The 17,867-nt window shown below is 44.7% G+C and overlaps 1 protein-coding gene across 5 annotated transcripts in view; it reads right to left on the minus strand.

Moving 5' to 3' along the window:
* The window catches only part of PRDM1 (PR/SET domain 1), a 111,396-nt gene that overhangs the window by 31,894 nt on the left and 61,635 nt on the right, over positions 1-17,867 (minus strand). The window contains exon 1 of one of the 5 annotated variants that reach the window (XM_080586973.1): positions 1,675-2,885. The exons of the other annotated variants lie outside the window; for them this stretch is intronic. Coding sequence (XP_080443099.1) covers positions 1,675-1,716 — 42 coding nt within the window. The 5' untranslated portion in view covers positions 1,717-2,885. Of the gene's footprint in view, positions 1-1,674; positions 2,886-17,867 lie in introns of those variants that run through there. 5 annotated transcript variants of the gene reach the window in all.

Genomic DNA, 17,867 nt, shown 5'->3' on the forward strand with positions numbered 1-17,867 from the left:
CACCAAATTCCAGGACTCCTAGAGACCGACCCCACACACTCAGGGGTCTCCTTCTGTTTAACTTTAGCTTATCATCCTTGTATTAACTTGAATAAGTGTTAAAACTGCACTCCAAGTTGCTCTTTAAAAAAAAAAAAGGAGAGAGTGGAAGATGTCAAACGAATGCAGGAAATGTCCGTTCTACTATTAATATTAATGAATCCCTAATGCATTTGAAACCCACTTGAGGTAAGTCAGTAGAGTTCTTCTCCTGACAGCTATTCCTCATCAAACTACCACTGCTAAAGATGTTGATGCTTTCCCTTTTGCTTTGTAATCTTTAAATGAAGTTTAAATCACACCAGAGGCTACCACAAAATAATGTATTTTACCCTAAGTGAACACAAAGCCCTGGAGACAGAGGTTTAGAGCAGCGCACACGTCCGCCGATTTATCATTTTCAGATAGGAAGCTGCCGCAACAAACAAAACACCTCCTTGAAAGTGGGACAGCAGCAGATTGCGGTGCAGAAAGCTCCGGGATCTTTTGTTTTCCTGGAGAGCAACAACGGGGCTTTGCAGAGAAAGACAACAGCCTCCCCTTGCTGAAATCCAAATCAGTTCCTCTATGAAAGCCTGCCAACTGCTAGTTAGATGGTAACAAAATATTGCAGATAATTCACTTTTCACGATAAAGCAAAACCTAGCAGGCATGCAGCACCCAGCAGGGGCTCGACTGATAAAACAGTGTCAAACTCAAACCATTTGTCAATTGGGAGGGGAGAGAGCAAGCTGAAAGATGGACTCAGGAAGTAGATTTATCTAGTGCGACACATTAACTAGTATAAATACTACGGAAAAAGTAAACACATTTACCCAGCAGTATCTCCAGCCAGCACAGAAAGGGCTCCTGAGGCTCAGCCCCACGCTGGCCACCTAACCACTCAGCTGTCAGCTACGACAGCAGTAGCATTTTTCTTCTTGTGCAGCGCTGCAGTGCCATTTAATTCCCGGCACTAAAAGGTTTTATTAAAAGCATACATTATAATTAAACAAAACAAAAGCGTGACTCCTCTGCTCTCCTAGTCTCCTCCCTCCGCCCAGTAGCCAAAACAATAAAACCACCTTGGCAGCAAACAAGTCAGGTAACATACCCCAGAGAAGATCACAGATTTGTTATATCATCGCCGGCTTTACATTTTGCTTGCTCCAAACCGCCTTATCAGAAACTTCTGGCCAGGAGGCTCCCGAGGATGCCGAGCGGGCTGGCAGAGCAGGGCAGGCACAGCCCCCGGCGTGTCACCAGCAGCCTAATGTGGGGCACGCAAACAAAACGAAATCCTGCTGGGCAGAAGGGGCTCTGTGGATGCACGCTTCCCATTGAAAAGTCAAAACGACGCAGTTTTGGGGTGGCACTTCTCTGCTGCAGCCATGCGGAAGATGGTTCAAAGGGATTTGGGATACCAACCCATAGCTATGTACACCGACATTGGGCCGGCAACCCCGTAACGTCAGAGCTTGTCACATCAGCAAACCAATCTGACACTCAACTGAACACGAAACTCACAATAGAACAGCAAAGTAAGAAATTTACATCACTCAAAGAAAAACTAAAAAAAAAAAGAGAAAAGAAAAAAAAAAAGCAAGGAGTTAATGCATAAAGGAAACCACAGCCCGTCTCTTTGTTTAGCTGTACCTTCATGTGTCCACGCAGAGCGGGTCCCCACCTCCAGCTCATGCATCTCGGGATGTTAGTCCGCAGGGAAAGCCTGACATTCGCCCTGGTCCCGGTGCCTGCGCACAGCCGGGCACACTTGCACACCCGCGCACGCACAGCACGCACCCGCGCCCTCGCTGCCCGGCACGCACTGCCTGGAACCGCTCCGAGGATTTGAGAATTTCCTCTTGCTAGCAGATTCCTCCCTCCCCTCGCATCCACTCCACCCCATTCTGTAATTAGGCTTAACAAGAGCAATTAACAAAACAAACTCCTCTCCGCCTGGTGGCCTGATAATTCTGATTGTCATAATGTATTAAGATGTGTAAGCCAGTTTAAAATAAAGGTAAATTACAGCATTGCACAAGAGCCGTTTTGCACCTATTTTTACCGCTTTTATCATAGGGATAATGAACACTTGGCCACGCCTTTAATTTAAAAAGCAAAACCCCAAACTCTGAGCAGCAGAGCTCAAAATTGTCACTTTTGGGCCAACTGGACTGTTCTGGTTTTCCACTAGTTTCTTAGATGCCAGCTTCCTCCTGTTATGCACAGCAGTACCCATACTGCACAAAAATACGTTTTTATTTTTGGAATTACCTCGTAACTCTAAAAACATGTAAAATGATGTAAAATGAAATTTAAAGTCCTCTTCTGGCATTACACGTGTCCGCAGAGCAGTGGGCTGTTATTGCTCCGTTTTCCCTGCCTGTTGTCTAATGGCATGACACAGGAGGCCCCAGCCTCGAAATTTTTCTGATGTTTTTTCCCCCCCACTTTCACTTCTCTTTCCTTCAGCAGTCAAATCAAAGAAATTTAGTGTCAGAATCAGCAATAAGACAACAATTAAGGACTGATTGAAAAGGCAGTCGATGGAGAAGCTTTGATGTCCTTTGATTTCGGTGAGCTATGGGTCCAACCCACTCAGCAGATTACACAAAGCCTGTATTCAATTGGAAAATATGCCTGTTTGCACTGAGACCTACTTCTAGGTCATATCTAGTTCTTGTTCTGTTTATACACTCCGGGAGTGTGTAATTAAAACTGTCAACATAAAATTAGCAAACATAGCAAAATCATAAGCTCACAGAAAATTCACGCGCAGAAGACCAGAGGATAAAACCAGTTTGGTATGTGACACGGGCTCAGCTTTGTATGAACCGAAAAACTATTCTGCACCCTCAGATATGCATAACCTGATTCACAATACCATCTGCCAACTAACAGCAAACAATTAAAAGAAAAGAAAAAAAAAAGAAAGGCTGGTGTTGCCAGTACATTGTTGGAATCCTGCAGCTTCTGATAAGCTAGATGTGTTTTCCTAAGTCAGTGATATCATCCCTGCTGGGTGTCAACATTTGCACAAGAATAATTTTGGGGGTCAGAAAGACATCAGCAACTGAGATTTCAAAAGGTTTCATAAGAGCTCAGATTGCTCAAACACAGGGAAAGGAGGGTTTCAGCTGCCAGAAGTTCACTCTTCTGCTTCTTCATTCCTCCTTCCTTGAAGCTGAATCAAGGTTCTACAAAAACCCAACGTGAGCCATCCGCCTTGCAAGACAGCAGCCTCACGTAAGAAGCCATGCTTTGCAGTGAGACAGACGCTCCAAAATACAGGAAATTGAGACTATTCTCGTGCAAAACCAGGCACTCTTTCCAATGTTTGGTAGAGAATAAGTCAGAAACTTCATCCTGCCCTCCTGGTGTAGCAAGCACAACCTTCTTTTCCACCGGATCTCTTCCTCGTTCGGTGTTTAGAAAGAAGAGTGCTGACTTAGAAAGTCATTTTCCAGATTTATTCTCTCCTTCTTCTCCTTGAAGGGCCCAGTGCCTTCCTCTTACTGCAAACTGTTCAAATGGAAGGCAAACTAAGCAATTTTGTTTTGTATTTTTCCACTTTGTTCATCACAACAGCACTCCTTGAATGCCTCACAAATATCAAATAATGACTAATCTGATTTTCACAATACCTCCCCCATATGCTGATGAAGGTATTATTGCTCTTCTTGCTCAGCGGAAGGGGTACAGAGACACAATGACATTAACATCAAAAGCAGACATTAATTTTGGGATGCAGAGCAGCTGATTTACTCAGCAATGTGCTTTACTTTCCCAGTTCAAAGCGTTTCTCTTACTGGCATCCATGACAGATCTGTATTTTGCAGGGCTTCGAGTCGAACACCCAGAAGACACCAAAACTGATGAGCACCTACAAAATGCTTTGTGGAGGTGAATGGCTGTGAATCTTACTCAGAATCATGGGCAGAAACAGCGCTGAGTTCCTTGGAGCAGAGCTCCCCTGCAGCAGCGCTTCTTCCTGCAGCTGCCTTTATACCTCCTTACACTGCAGCGAAGGAGATGGGGGCAAGAGGTGTCTTCAAGTCAACGTATTATTACACCACCCTAGCAAGCTTGTCTCATGCTTGAATGAGGCAAGTAACTGGTAAAAAGAAAAAAACAACAGTAATTAAATGAGTAATTAACAACTGTATCAGAATGCATAAAAGGATCAGACTGGGGTTAGGCAAACAACCTAAAAACTCTGGAGAATTTGAGTTTGAAATTCTAGTAATTTTTTTTCAACAGTTTTTTGTTTAGTTTCCTGATTTTTAAAACTGTAAATAGCAAAAGTGGAGATCCCATGACCTGGCATCACACCAACACCCACACAGATCACCAGCGGAGCTAGGATACTCATCTGCCATGGACAGACCTCTGCAAGGGCAGCTGACAGACCCAGCTCTGAGCAATGATATAGATTTTATTTTGGCAAGGCCAGCACTAGCCCTGGGACAGGACACTTCTGCTGGCTGGCTTCCCCAGGGGACCGCTGGAAGCAGAGGAACAACTGCTGTCGGTGGTTGCGTTCCAGGGCTAGTGTGGAGTTTGTTCCTCCCTTCCTGTCTTCCCATCTCACCCCATCCTTCAGACCTCGGTGCACTTTTGATCAGCTTCTTTGCCCAGCAAGCCCTCCTCTTGTCCTTCCCCTACCCTCTTGCAGTTTCCCTTTTCCCTTTCCAGTCACTCCCATCTCCTCTCCCACACCCAGACTCCTTGTGCTGGGTCTTCTCACCAAGCCGGTTTCAGTTCCTCCTGGTTCCTCAGCTACTCCCCCTCTTCCTCCCGATCTGAGAGAGGGCAGTACGCCCCCATCCCCTCCTGCCCCTTCCCAGCCTGGCCTCCTCCACCCGAGCAGCATCGTGGTGTAGGCAGGGCTCCAGGCATCTCCTGGTGCTCCTCGGCAGGCATGTAGCACTGAGCTCAGGGCACACTCGGAGCAGGCATGGTGCCCAGCCAACTGCAAGTCCTGTGACTCTGTTAGTATGGCACTGAGCCCGAGCTAATAAGCCCTGGTGAGAAGCCGGATATATTAGCTTGGGCTTAGCACCGTGCTAATGCAGCCAGGCAGCTTTTGGATCAGAGCTGGCTTACATCCCACCCGCTTTTAACACCGAGCTCGCTCGTCTTCGTCTACAGTAACCCATAAAGATAAATCCCTCGATCCTGTACCAACCTTACTCTCAGTTTCCCTCGTCCCTGACACTGCTGATCTCTAGGCGCAGGCTCCTCTCCTTTATAATCTCCTCCAGGTTCAGCTCTTGTCCGCAGGCTTTTAAAACAGCTCCTTTTCATGGTTCTCCTGGCTGAGGACGGTTTGCAGTAGGCAAGCACCAAACACCCACTCTCCAGCTCTCATATTAGGCGCTCCGTCCTACACCCAACAGCATTCATGCTCTGAAGAGAGCTGTGATGCCCTCCTACAGCCCCAAGGCTGTTGGCTTGCCAGTCAGGAACAGTGTTGGAGCATCCCTGACAGCTATGGTTACCTCTCTCCCCGGCCACAAATGCTGTCCTTCCCCACGCGGGCTGAACCTGTTGTTCAGACTCCTGCCCCAGGAACCGGGGGCTGTCACAGTGGAGATCAGTTTTCAGAGGAAAAGTCATCACACTCCTCATGTCAGCAACACCGTTTTTTCCCATAGCCAAGTTCTTGGAAATGGCAGAATAGGTTTTGGGGGAAAATACAACACAAGGCAAGTGACATGTAAGAAATAACTGAGCCACAAGTTTCGTAGATCTATGAACACCTAAAAGTAGGGTCTCTTAATGCAAATGGTCGATCCGTCTTCACAAGGGGTAATGCTACCAGCCCTGCTTATGTTAGAGATTAGTTTGCTGGGGTTAATTTTAGGGATATGTTATCGAAAATTCTGCTTTGTATGAGAATGAGAATATAAACATAACACACAAATCACATATAACGCATGTGCAAAGATTAAAAACCTGTTTCCTTGACCTGCTATTCCTCTTTCAGTGGCCCAGGCCGAACGCGATTGAATTCTATCAGTTATGAAAGATGACAAGGTTTGATAAGGAGGGACAGGATGCTCCTGCTCCAATAAGTTTACATAACGTGCTCCTTTTCATGTACTAAACCCTAAAGGGCAATGAAGGCAACAGAAATGCTGATGCTACAATTCTTCGTTACTCTTAAGATTAAAAAAATAAGTGACTATCTAATTGCAGCAGTCTGATGTAATAAAACCAGATCCCTAGGTGACTAATCTCATCACTAAATAATAATGAAAAAAAAAAAAAAGAAAAGTCTGAACTAATGAAATTAGTTAATGAAAGATTAATTTGCACCAGCCTGCCGTGGCATACTCATCTCGAATTGCTAGCACTATACGCACACAAATCAGGCAACAGGGAGTAAGGGAAGCTTGCAATCAGACCTAATGCCTTCCCTTCCTCTCAGCCCCCAGTACAGGACAGCCACTTCCTTTCTACAAACACTTTGCTCAGATCTGTACACAAGACAGGCCACATCTTCCGGGGAGGCTCAAAGTCTTTGCAGACACACAGTTGCCTTCAAAGCATCACTGGAAATCTGTGTGGGAAGACTCTGGAATATTAAAACCATCCTATACTCTTTTCTTCTGAGCCAACAACAAACCCCTCTAAACTTATCTATCACTTCTCTGTTCATTTTATTCTGGGTTGCAGAATTAACTTTCTGGCTACTGAAAAAGAAAGATGCACAAATACGTAAGCTGCACCACACATGCAAACGAAAACAACAGAAAGCAAGCTGTATGTGCTTTCCAGAAAGACAGTCCTCACCCAGAAAATTGAAATTATGAATAATTGATTTTCTTCCCTCAAGGTAACCACTCACCCTCTAGCAGATTCACAGGTTATTTGAGCCATGATCTTCAGTTTCAAGAAATCCCCAGCTGAAGGCTTCCTAGAGCACCGATAACCGCAGCAGAGCAGTGAGGGCAGTGCTGCCCAGCTCCTGTTTGCTGACTACAGACAAGAGATTTTCAAGTTTTTTTTTTTCTTTTTTTTTTTTTCCCCGATATGTAACCTTAAAGCTACCTTTTTCAGCAGGACTACTATCAGAAGACACATTCTTTGCACCCTCTCCCTGCTGCAGGATGTCCTCTGCAGCCAGTTCATAGCTTTGGTTTTGTACTTCATGCTAGCTTAAGAATTTCAGTAAAAATTCAGACTGCTACTATAGGAAAAAAAAAAACATGTAATGTTCTTAAAGAAAGTGGAGAGTCCAAAAGAACTGCTTTCAGCTAAATCCTCTGAATTTCTCTCATTTCATGTTTCTTTCTGACAGTCAAAGCCAGGAGAACCAGATCCCTTTGAAATATGGTCAGGCTGACAAGGTGTGGGGTAGTACAATCTAGATGCAATTTCTCCAAAATACCTGGCACATTTGCAGTGTGCTAGGACACCAGAAGAGTGTAAACCAGCACGACTTGTTGCAGAGAGAGGAGTGAGCTAGCAGGCCTTCAGAGACTCATGGCCAGCTTCTGAGGATGGATGCTGTAGCCACATAGATAACAAGGAGGCAGGGTAAACTGGTTTAAGTTCAGCAAGGGTCTAAAGATGAACAGGTACCAGAAATTCAGAGAATAAGGTGGTTACTGAAATAGGCGAGACACATGTAAATATTTTTTTTTTTCAGATTAATTACATAAAAATAGATTTGACTTTTGGATGTACAGTAAACTTGATTTCGCTGATCACCATGCTGGGGAAATCTAAACAAAATCCATTTGAATGCTTATAAACACGTAAAAGTGTTTAAGGGACACAATATGTCAAACAAAGCCAACAATAATGGCTAGTCCATGCTTCCAATTATATTCTTTCTTCAATTAGTCTTGAAGAAACTAACACCTCTATTAATCATTTCAATTAACTACATGCACCACATGACATCCGCACCAGCAGCCCATATGTTGCGTTCCAATCACCCAAATATTAAAGCCTTTTTAATTGATTGATCTAAAGAACATTCAACAGGCTCAAGGTGGCAGCCAGCCAGGAAATCCCAAAAGAAGATGACAAAAAGGTGGGGGTGCTAAACCAGCTTCCCAATTTGTTTTTCCTCTTCCTCCCGGGTTCACTAAGTTAATCCAATCACAGCCCATAAAGCCCCCTTTTAATAAAATAAATAAATAGATAAGAGAACACACATGTTGGCTTTCCCCCGGAGAAGCCCCCTCCGCCACAGCCCGAGAGCCATCCTGCTAAGAAAGTGCCGCATGCAAGGGTGCATTTTTTATCCGGCAGAAATATTTAGCTTGGCTGCCCGCCAGGGAATGCTGAAAGAATAGCCTGAATTAGGGGATTTACCTTCCACGTGTTTGGCACGCGTCATTAGAGGCTCTGAAGAGCTTGTCTCTTTCGCTCTCTCACTCTCTGTTTTTTCTCTCCCCCCCCCCTCCAAAGCCTTGATGCAGAGAATAAAGTATGAGCTGCAAGAGCAGGCGACGTGTTGCATTGCTAAGTGTTGGGAGGGTGGCTTTTGTGTTGTCGAAGAAAACTGATGCCCAGTTTCAGAAGGTAGACTTTTTTTCCCCTCCCCAGTCAGGTATGGGGTGATATGTTTCAAGAGAATTCACTTTAACGCAGAAAAAAACATGCTGTTTTTCTTTCCCTCTTTTCCTATCAAAAAAAAAGAAAAAAAGTTTTTGAAGTTTTCTGTAGGCAGATTTAAAACCTGGAGAAAGTGGCTTGAAAGCAAATTCCTCAAGTGAAACTCCAACCACAGAGTATTTTGGGAACTCATTTGAAAGGTTAGTTTTGTAACAATAACCCATGAATTGCGCTGTCATTTGACTTTTATATGCTGTCATGTGGACTTATGTTATTTTAAAAAACACTTCTTTACATAAGTGCTTTGGTCCTGCAAATACCTCTTAAGATCTCTAATCAGAACACATTAGCCAAGCCGGCTGGTCCATACCTTAAGTAACCCACGTAACTTCCCAGGGCTTCTCATTTGTGAAGGGAAAGATGATATAAGTCAGCCTCTGGTCCCCTTAATCTACTGCGGTGGGGGGAAGTTTCCAGCTGAATAATAGCATGGAGGTCCTTAAAACCAACAGTAAATTCATGTGTTTGCGTCTGGCACACAGACCAACCCTGTTTACAGGGCAGAGTTAAGCAGAACTCCATTTCCAGTTTCCCAGCACCACTTCCCAGCATTTCTCTGAACTGGTGAGCGCTGGGGATTGCCTGGCTGAAGCTGAACTGGCCACACGGCCTGTTCACAGCACTAGTTAAATACAGGCCCTTTTCACACACGGGTTTTATCGTTCTTGGTTCAGGTAAATCAGTTTAGAAGCTATTTGCTGACACGCTTACTCAAAGCAAGGTTCAGGCAGAGTTTCTGAACTGATGCTGACTGTATCTTCATCCTGTCTTTGCTTGCAAATAAATCTGGGTCTGACTCTGTTTCAGCTGAATTCATGTCACCAGATGACAACGTGATTTTTCAGCTCTCTCTCAGTGAAACTGGTTCATTGTGCCCTGCATATCAGCACATCCTGGGGGCTACAGAAAAGCAACTTGAAGGGATGGATACTGGCCTCAAGTGAAAATGCAAGGAAGGAAAATCCCATGTCAGAAGGGTGCCTGAGACCTGTCTCCTCGCTGAACATAAAACATCTCAGCTGTAGGGACCTCCCCATAGTTTATCATTTTTAAATAAATAATTCATCATTCATAGCCAGGTTAAAAACCACACAAATTATCAGCTCTCAGTATTACTCAGTGGAAAGTGAGAATTGGAGTTTTCCACCCAAAACCATAAAGGCTGACAAGCTCTGACATGTTTTTGTGACCTCCGTCCCGGACCCCAAGTTTCTAATTCAATTTAAAGTAAGCCAGGCAGCCACTTCCCCCCTCTCTTTACATAAAAGAAGTTAACATCCGTGCTAATAATACAGCTACCTGTTCTTTCTTCAAAGCCTTCAGCAACTGCTTAGGCTTTCATCGCAAGGAAAAACTGCAAAAATAAAGCCGCCCAGTTGCGCTGCTAACAGCACAGGTTTGGCTATACACCACGTACGGATGCTGGCCAGCCACTGAAGCACTGTGGCTTTACATTTGCAGTAGAGCATCTTTCCTGCTAATTGAATCTCTGAACGACCGGCCCTTCAAGCACTTGACTACCGCAGTAGCTATGGGAGCGGACAGATAATTCACCGCCGGCTGTTTCCACTTTATCAGAAAATGGAGGAGGTGTTCCGGATGGCCAGTCCCAAGCTGGGTAACTCCTCCACGGGAAGGCTCCCGGCTGCCCCGGCGTGGGGCTGGCTACCTGGGAAATGCTGGCCAGCAGTCATGTGTGACCACAGGAATACCCTGGTGCCCAGACCTGGAGCCGGGGCCGCCCGTCGGCCTTGCCTCTGAGGCAGCTGCAGCGAGGCCAAGCGCGTTGCGGTGCCGCGAGGGGTGTTCAGAAACTTGGGCTGAGTGACAGGGAGTCGTGGCCTGACAGCATGAGTTCGGTGGAAAATTAGTGGATGTATTCGTCATCGCTGCAAAGACTTGTTATGTTTAAAGAGTCTGAAAGGCTTATCATATTTACAGATTAAAAATATGACCTTTAAAAGTGAAATAAAAGGAACTCCCCCCCCACTGCCCCCCCCCCCCCCCATCTCCTTCCTCTGTGATTGTAATTAAAACCACAAACCAAAACATTTATCCAGCCTTCTTTCTGTAACAGCTCGGGACTACACTCTCAAACACTACACAGATAAAACCAACCTTTATGTGTTAGCAATGCACAATGCAGTAAATTCTCCTTTCCAAACCTGCCGTCTTCATTAAAATCTTATTTGCTTGGTAATCTCCTTTGATCGCTAAAGTTATAAGAAGCCCCCTCCTCTTCTTTTGATACTATCAGTGTAGCTTTTGACCAGAGAGCGTGATGAATTAAATGTATGACAGATATGACAGGTGAGGAGTGCTTGGAGAGGGCTTAAACAGCAGGGATAAGACAAAGCCCCCATTTAAGAACAAAACCCCTACCCGATGGCTAGCCCGTTAATGACCAACCACTCTATTTGTCCTGTTGGATGAGGAGCAAGCTGATACTACAGACAAAGCTTTGTTAGCCACAGGGCTGTTCTTCAATCAGGCCACACAACCAACTAATTGAAATGCCCATTTTTCCCCCCTCAGGATTTGATATACAAGCCAAGGGTTTTGTAGGTATAACCTCTTTTTTTTTTTTTTAGCCTCCCTATAATGTATTAATTCAGCCACCACAAGTTTACAGCTGGACTAAGTGGAATTACAGCATATAAACCTGAAAATCTATCTGCAGGGATCCAGCTAAGCCCTGGAGAGAGACAAGTCCAGCAATACAAATCCAAGGAATTTTGGAAGTCAATCCATTAGGATTACTAGGCCTTTGATTTTGGAAGTCATAGGCTCAAAATATGGAAGCAATGAACTCTCAATCTTCCTTTATTTTAGCCTCTTTTCAGAGGACTTACTGACCCCCTTTTTTTTTTCTATTAAAATAAATGCAGATATAATTATATCATTTTTTCATCACATTTGCAATAGAGGGAGACAGGAAAATATCTGTTTTTCTGATCTCAGTTTTACCATGCCCTTGAAAACTTCTTATGTATTTTCTACATGTCTGGAGTTGTCACAAGCAAGCTGGCCACCCTTCTCGTCAGCTAAAGACTGCTCTCCTCCTCCTTACAGTTCAGGTTAATTTTTGGCATGCTGCGATGTACCTAAACGAGATGTTTCAGTCTCTGGTTACTACAAACTACAGGCTGCCTCCCAGAGGTGAAGAAATCTCTGTGCCCCCCTGCAGACAGGGATTATATTCTCGATGGGCAGTCTCTTATTTTAGCCTCCCAATCTGTGGTTAGCAGAAGGCCAGCAATTTCCTGAGGTAGGTGCCAAAGTGATATTCATTGCTAAACCCAACTGTAAAAAAAAAAGAAAAGAAAAAATGATTATAGGGACACAGCAATGAATCTGACTTCTCTGACTTTATCTTTGCTTTGGATATAATGGGAAACATCAACTGAAGCAAGAACAGTCTTCACTTTCAGAACAAATTCAATTTTTAACTTTGTTTCTTCCTGCCGTGCCGTCGCAGCATACTGCAGCCAGTCACAGGTGCAAGTATCAGGAAACCTGGGCTCTGCTCTCAGCCCTGCCCCAGGCTTCTTACGTGGCTTCTGGCATGTCGCGTACCCTCTCCGTGCCTCGGTTTCCTTATATAAAAATGCAAATATTCCTACCTATTTCAGAAAGAGTGTGGTCTAGTGGTTTAAACCACAGAATCAAGACATCCTAATTCTCAATCTGAATAGGCCGTCAATTTCTGCTGTGGCTTTGAGGTGACTGCCGTCACCTACCCAAGGGGTCAGCTGCCTCTGGAAAACCTCAAACGGCTGGAACCAAAGTTTCTCGTCAGGACGTGAAGGCTGATCTTCAGGGGAGCGGCGATTCTGGCTGCGATGGGAGCTCGGCCTCCCCTGCAGCGAGGCTGCCAACCTGGAGCCCTGGGAAGCGAGGGGCTGAGCGATGGCCGGCCAGGCTTTTGAGGGCTGCTCCGCTAGCAGGCCCTGGCCACCACTGCTTCCTGCACCGACACTCGTCCCCAGGCCACCCAGCCGAGCTGGCCTGGCTATGGCCAAGCAGTTATGGTCCTGATTCAGCATGTGGAGGCGTAAGGTTCAAGTCCCCAGTCTGCAACAAGCAGAACAAAGGCCTGAAACGATGCTTGTCCCTTCCCAGGGGAGCGCTCTGGCTATTTTGCAGCAGAGCGGTTGGTCTCCCACGCTCTTTCCTCCTCCACTTCTCCTCAAAAAACTCCCCAAAGTTTTGAGGCCGTTCCACTCAGAATACGTAGCCTTTTGAAAACTTTCACAAGGCAGAGAAAGCGTTTCCTGCCTGGCTCCGCCTCATGGCTCTCTGGTCTGCTGGACCCTTGCAAAGGTTAATGAAATAATGCTCGGATATTTATGATGCGTAAAGTCCTGGACAAGCGAAGAGTATTAATGTCACGGAGCATAAAAAGGTCACTCAGAGAGAATAACCTTGGAGAAATCTAGAGGAATATATTGTTAACTTACACAGAAATAGACGTGCCCTCATTATGAATGCAAATAAAGCCAAGAGTGGCTGTTACCAGTATAAAGACCAGTTTTTAGGAAAGGACTGAAGGACTATGATCAAGGAATGGAAGAAAAAAACATTAATCCGGGGTATTTTGGTTTTAAATGTGCAGATCTGAACGGAAGCTGCATTTTTAGACAACTTTCCAATACCCCCTATTAGATATAATGTTATAGTCCTATTACACATGTTGCCTACTATACGTGCTCTGACTTTTATAGATGTCAACTCCGTTTCTTAATTCAAGCCATTTGTCTCCTGTGATCTCTGCGCCTCTGGGTTAGAGTTCCAGCCAAAGAGGTGAGCCAGCTCCTATCTGCAACGCGGCCATAAAATCCTCTGGCGCTGCATCCCTGAGAGCCGCTGCTGCCCCGTGAATAGGCCTGGACTTTGTCTGTCTGCAGCTCAGCACCCAGAAAGGACATTTTACAGAAGGGCTCGGTGGACATCCAGGAAAACTGCTTTCAGGACCTTATCTGAAGGACAATACTTAACTTTCACCACCTGGGCCTGGCCCCTGAAAGGAAACAGTCGCACTCAATTATTGTCTTTTTCTAGACAATTACTATTTAATCAAACCTCCAGCTGATATTAACTGGTGGAAAAAAAGGCTATTTTTAGTCAGGACAGTGATTCCCCCTCACTCCTTTCATCTATGAGTAATGTATTTCCTTTTGCTCTCAGTACCACAAACCAGTCCACACCAGATGCTCAGTATTAGGTAAAATTAAAAATGTGGGCATCATACCCTTTGAAAGATGCTTTGAACTCAAATTAATATACCTAAACCCACTATTTAAATTAAAGATATCCTGTCTCTCTGCTGTGTAGTTTTCCCTTTTATCAGAAGGGAAATTTTAGTCCATTTAAAGGTTTTTTTGGTTCAGCTCCACAGACCACGCTTTGACTTAACAACACATTGTAATTTCCTTTTAGCCACAAGAATAAAGGAAAAGTATAGAAGCAACACCATAATCTTGTCAAGCACCCTCTTTCGTTTCCCTGAACAAGCCTGTTCAAGAATATGTGAGGCCTAAGATTTTTAAGATGTTATCTGGAAGAGGTTTAGACCATGGAATACTTTTATTGAAAACAGACACGTGTATTTTTACGTATCTAGTGATGTACCCACGTACATAAAATATATGCCTACTAAATTCTTTTATGGACAAGACCAGAGCAGTCTGCAACCTGCAGAGGTTTTGCAGAGTTCAGTCCCTCTGCCTCTGCACATTACCTATTCCAAACTTTTGTTCATAATCCATGCAGATATTTTAAAAAAAGCCCTCAAATGCTCACACACTGCCTGTGTGCACAATGAGAGGGCTGTCTGCATTCACACTTACTGGTGAACAGTGCTCTGTAAATGCTCTTGGAAGGAAAAATGTGGGAGCAATGTAAAATACACTGTTTTCTCATATGCGTATATGAATAGATAAGAAACAGACTCCTGCACTATTTGTGCCATTTATTTTCATTGTTATTTTTTTTCAAAACACAGTGATTTAAATACAGCTGCTGCATTCCTGGTTTACAGCATGAGAGCTATGGAACTGGACACAGTTTGCTGAATGCTATCTGACTTAGCATATGATAAGCAAACACTGCCCACCTTCACATTCAGCCTATCCATTCCTGAAGTCACCCTTGATTAATTAATTAATATTATCAGCCTGAACATACATGCAGAGGAGTAAGTGCTGCCTGTTCCCTTGGATGAAAGCCATGGACAGCGAGAGCCATGGCAAAAGGTGGCGGCCTTGTTCTAGGAGTGACCCAATGCATTTGGAGGGTGCTCTGGGGCACCCAAGTGTGAGTGGATGCTGCTGCTCTGCCCTGGCAGCATCGCACAAACCCCAGCATGGCACTGGGGACCAGACTGGCCCCTGACACAGCACAGGGAGTGAGAAGTGCCAGGAGAAACAACAGCCTGAAGGAACTGATGCTCGGAGCCTGCTTTATTTAGCGAGGCGAGAGTTATTAGTTCACAACGTTAATTATGCCAAGAAAACTTATTTTAGGACAACGGCAATGGGCAAATGAACCATCTGCGAATCTTCCCGGTGCCGTGTTGATGGTGATAGTAGGGCAGTTTATCCCCAGGAGCTTTCTCCTCTCTGGAGGTGCTGAGTTAACTCGCCATGACCTCCGGCTGACCCACGCACAGCTTGTGTAAGTGCTGCGCGGCGGTCACAGCCAGGAAGCACTTCTCCCAAACACTGCCCTGAAAAGCAGCGGCCGAGGTGACCCAGGAGTCAGCTGCCCATCCTCGTCCAGCATGGGCGACGTCTCCCTTCACCCTTTTGGGGTTTCATCCATCTTCATTTGCCTTTTCTTGCTGCCATTTCCTCTGGCTTTTCAAATGTGGGACACTGGCGGCTATTATTCATTCTCTGGTTTCTGACCAGTCACACAGCAAAGGGCTGCAGCTTTCTATCAATACCACATTGATGCTTATTTAGCCATTATTTTAATCACTGTTTTTTTTTTCCTGCTCAGGTATCAAGAGCCAGAGTGCAACAGCTCTTGGGCAAAGGCAGGTTTTACTGCTTTGTTACAGTTTAGATTTGTAGGAGAAGCATCTCAATACAAATATTTAGTGTAACTCTGTGTAGCTGCAACAATAATTTACTAATGAAAACTCTGAATAAGAATGAAAATATAACTGAAGTATGAAGAAGGTAACTGTCCAGAAATTTTTGAGGTTAAAGAATACAAAGAAGCATCTTTACTGTGCACCTTTTTTTCTATAAAAAGGGCAAAAAGGTGAAGCACCAGGACTTACCCCTTCCACCATTAACCATGGCACAAATGCTGCATGCAGTCCTATTTCCAGCTATAACAAAACATTTAGCTTGGGGTAGTTCCAATAACTATAGTCACCAACTTGGGAAACTGTGCAACTTGTACTCAGTTGACATCGATTTGAGCAATCTTGTTGCCCCATCTAGTTCATAGAAGACTGATGTATTTTGGCTCTGAAGAGGAGAAGGGAAAAGCGAGCCCTTCTTGTTCTGGTCACTTCTGGGAGGTAGAGAGGGGATGGGGAAGAAAATGAGGTGTTGGAAGGGAGGAAAATTGAGAGGGGGAGATTGAAGTGGCAGACCTGGGCACAGGATCATGCTCTCTGTTGTAAGAAGGGACCCAGAACTCCTGCGTGTGACCCCTCATCCCCAGATGCAGGAAGACAAGGCTGCCTTGCTTCACTACCAGCCAGTGATGGACCGACCTGCCCCTCTGGGAGCCATACAAATGCACAGCTGCTGAAAAGCATCTACCAGCTCAATAGAAAAGACAGAACACGTCAAAGATTTTGTGTAAGAGGAAGAGATTAAATGACTTCCCCAAGGTTTCACTGAAAGGCAAGAGCAGAGACAGGACCTGAACCCACACATCCTGATTCACAGCCCTGTGTCTCAATCACAAGACCCTCCTTCCTCTTGTATGTTTTGCACTATCAAGAAAAGGACTGCCTTGCCCTGCTAAATCAGGAATTGAATACCAAACCTATAAATCACCTGGAAAGTTCAGATGTCTTGACAGGAAGGCAACGAGTTCCAAACAAATGACAGGCCTTGCTATTGCTCTGGAAGGAGGGAATCATTTCCAATGCTGCTCATCCACATTGAATCAAGATCAATTTAAATGGCATAAAGTTAGTCAACACAGAGCCTTTCTTAGAAAAAAAATGCAAAAGGAGATGTCTACACCATGCAGCACACTCTGCCGCAAAGAGCCAGCTCCGAGCACGCCGACTGCGGAAGAGCGTAGTGCCACGAGGGGCATGGCTGCATCAAGATATTAGCAGCTAAGGTAATAAGCCTTACTGCTCAGGAAGGCATATGTAGTTAAGTCCAGGGACACATTTATACTGTTTCTAAGGCTACCTCAATCACTGTTCATACTCCTGAAGGCCCTTGAACCTTGTTCCATTATGCAATGCAAGCATGATCTTTCTTGCTTTCTGTCTTCGCCAAGGTTGGGAAAGGATATAGTTGTGCTCTATAAATAAGTCACGGGGTAAACAGCAAGGAAAGAAGAGAGCTATTTCAGCTAAAGATTTTCACACAAGAACAAAACTGACCTGAGCAAGTTCTGGCAAGCCCTTCAGCCTGAGCGGTGCTCTTCTGCAATCACAGTGGGGCAAGAGATCCCACCGTTGCGTTGGTAAGATGACCAGAGGGGCCAGGGAGACTGCCTCTGGACTCATCTTTTCTAGAAAATGTTCTAAGATACTTCTAAGAAATATCACAGTGGTGTAGATGTTCAGATACTTTCAGAAGAATAAACTAGTGAGGTATCATGCATACATTTTTCAGAGCATACCATAAATAATAAAACAAAACAGTTTTCTACTTTTGGAGAAAATTTTAGCTGACTGTGCAGGATAGATGCAAGTGCATGTGCACAAACACATTATTTTCAATATCGAGACCATCTTCAAGCAATTTCTCACTCTCGTAATGCATTTATTTTATGTAAAACAGATGCATGTCTTTGGGGTAGGCTTAGTCTTTCAGTCTTACATTGTGAACGTCCCTTTTAATTAAAACAGGAAATACAAATTTCCTTGTCTAGTTCCAAGCCTGAAGCCCACTAGCACAAGCAGCCGCTTGCAGATTCAGCTGGAACCCTTTCAGCATCCCACAGCATGTCTGCTGGAATTCAGGATCTTTGGACCACTAAAAATCAGTGCAGCTCCACTGAGC

The sequence above is a fragment of the Anser brachyrhynchus genome (assembly GCF_964034855.1).
Source record: "Anser brachyrhynchus genome assembly, chromosome: 3".
Taxonomy (NCBI): domain Eukaryota; kingdom Metazoa; phylum Chordata; class Aves; order Anseriformes; family Anatidae; genus Anser; species Anser brachyrhynchus.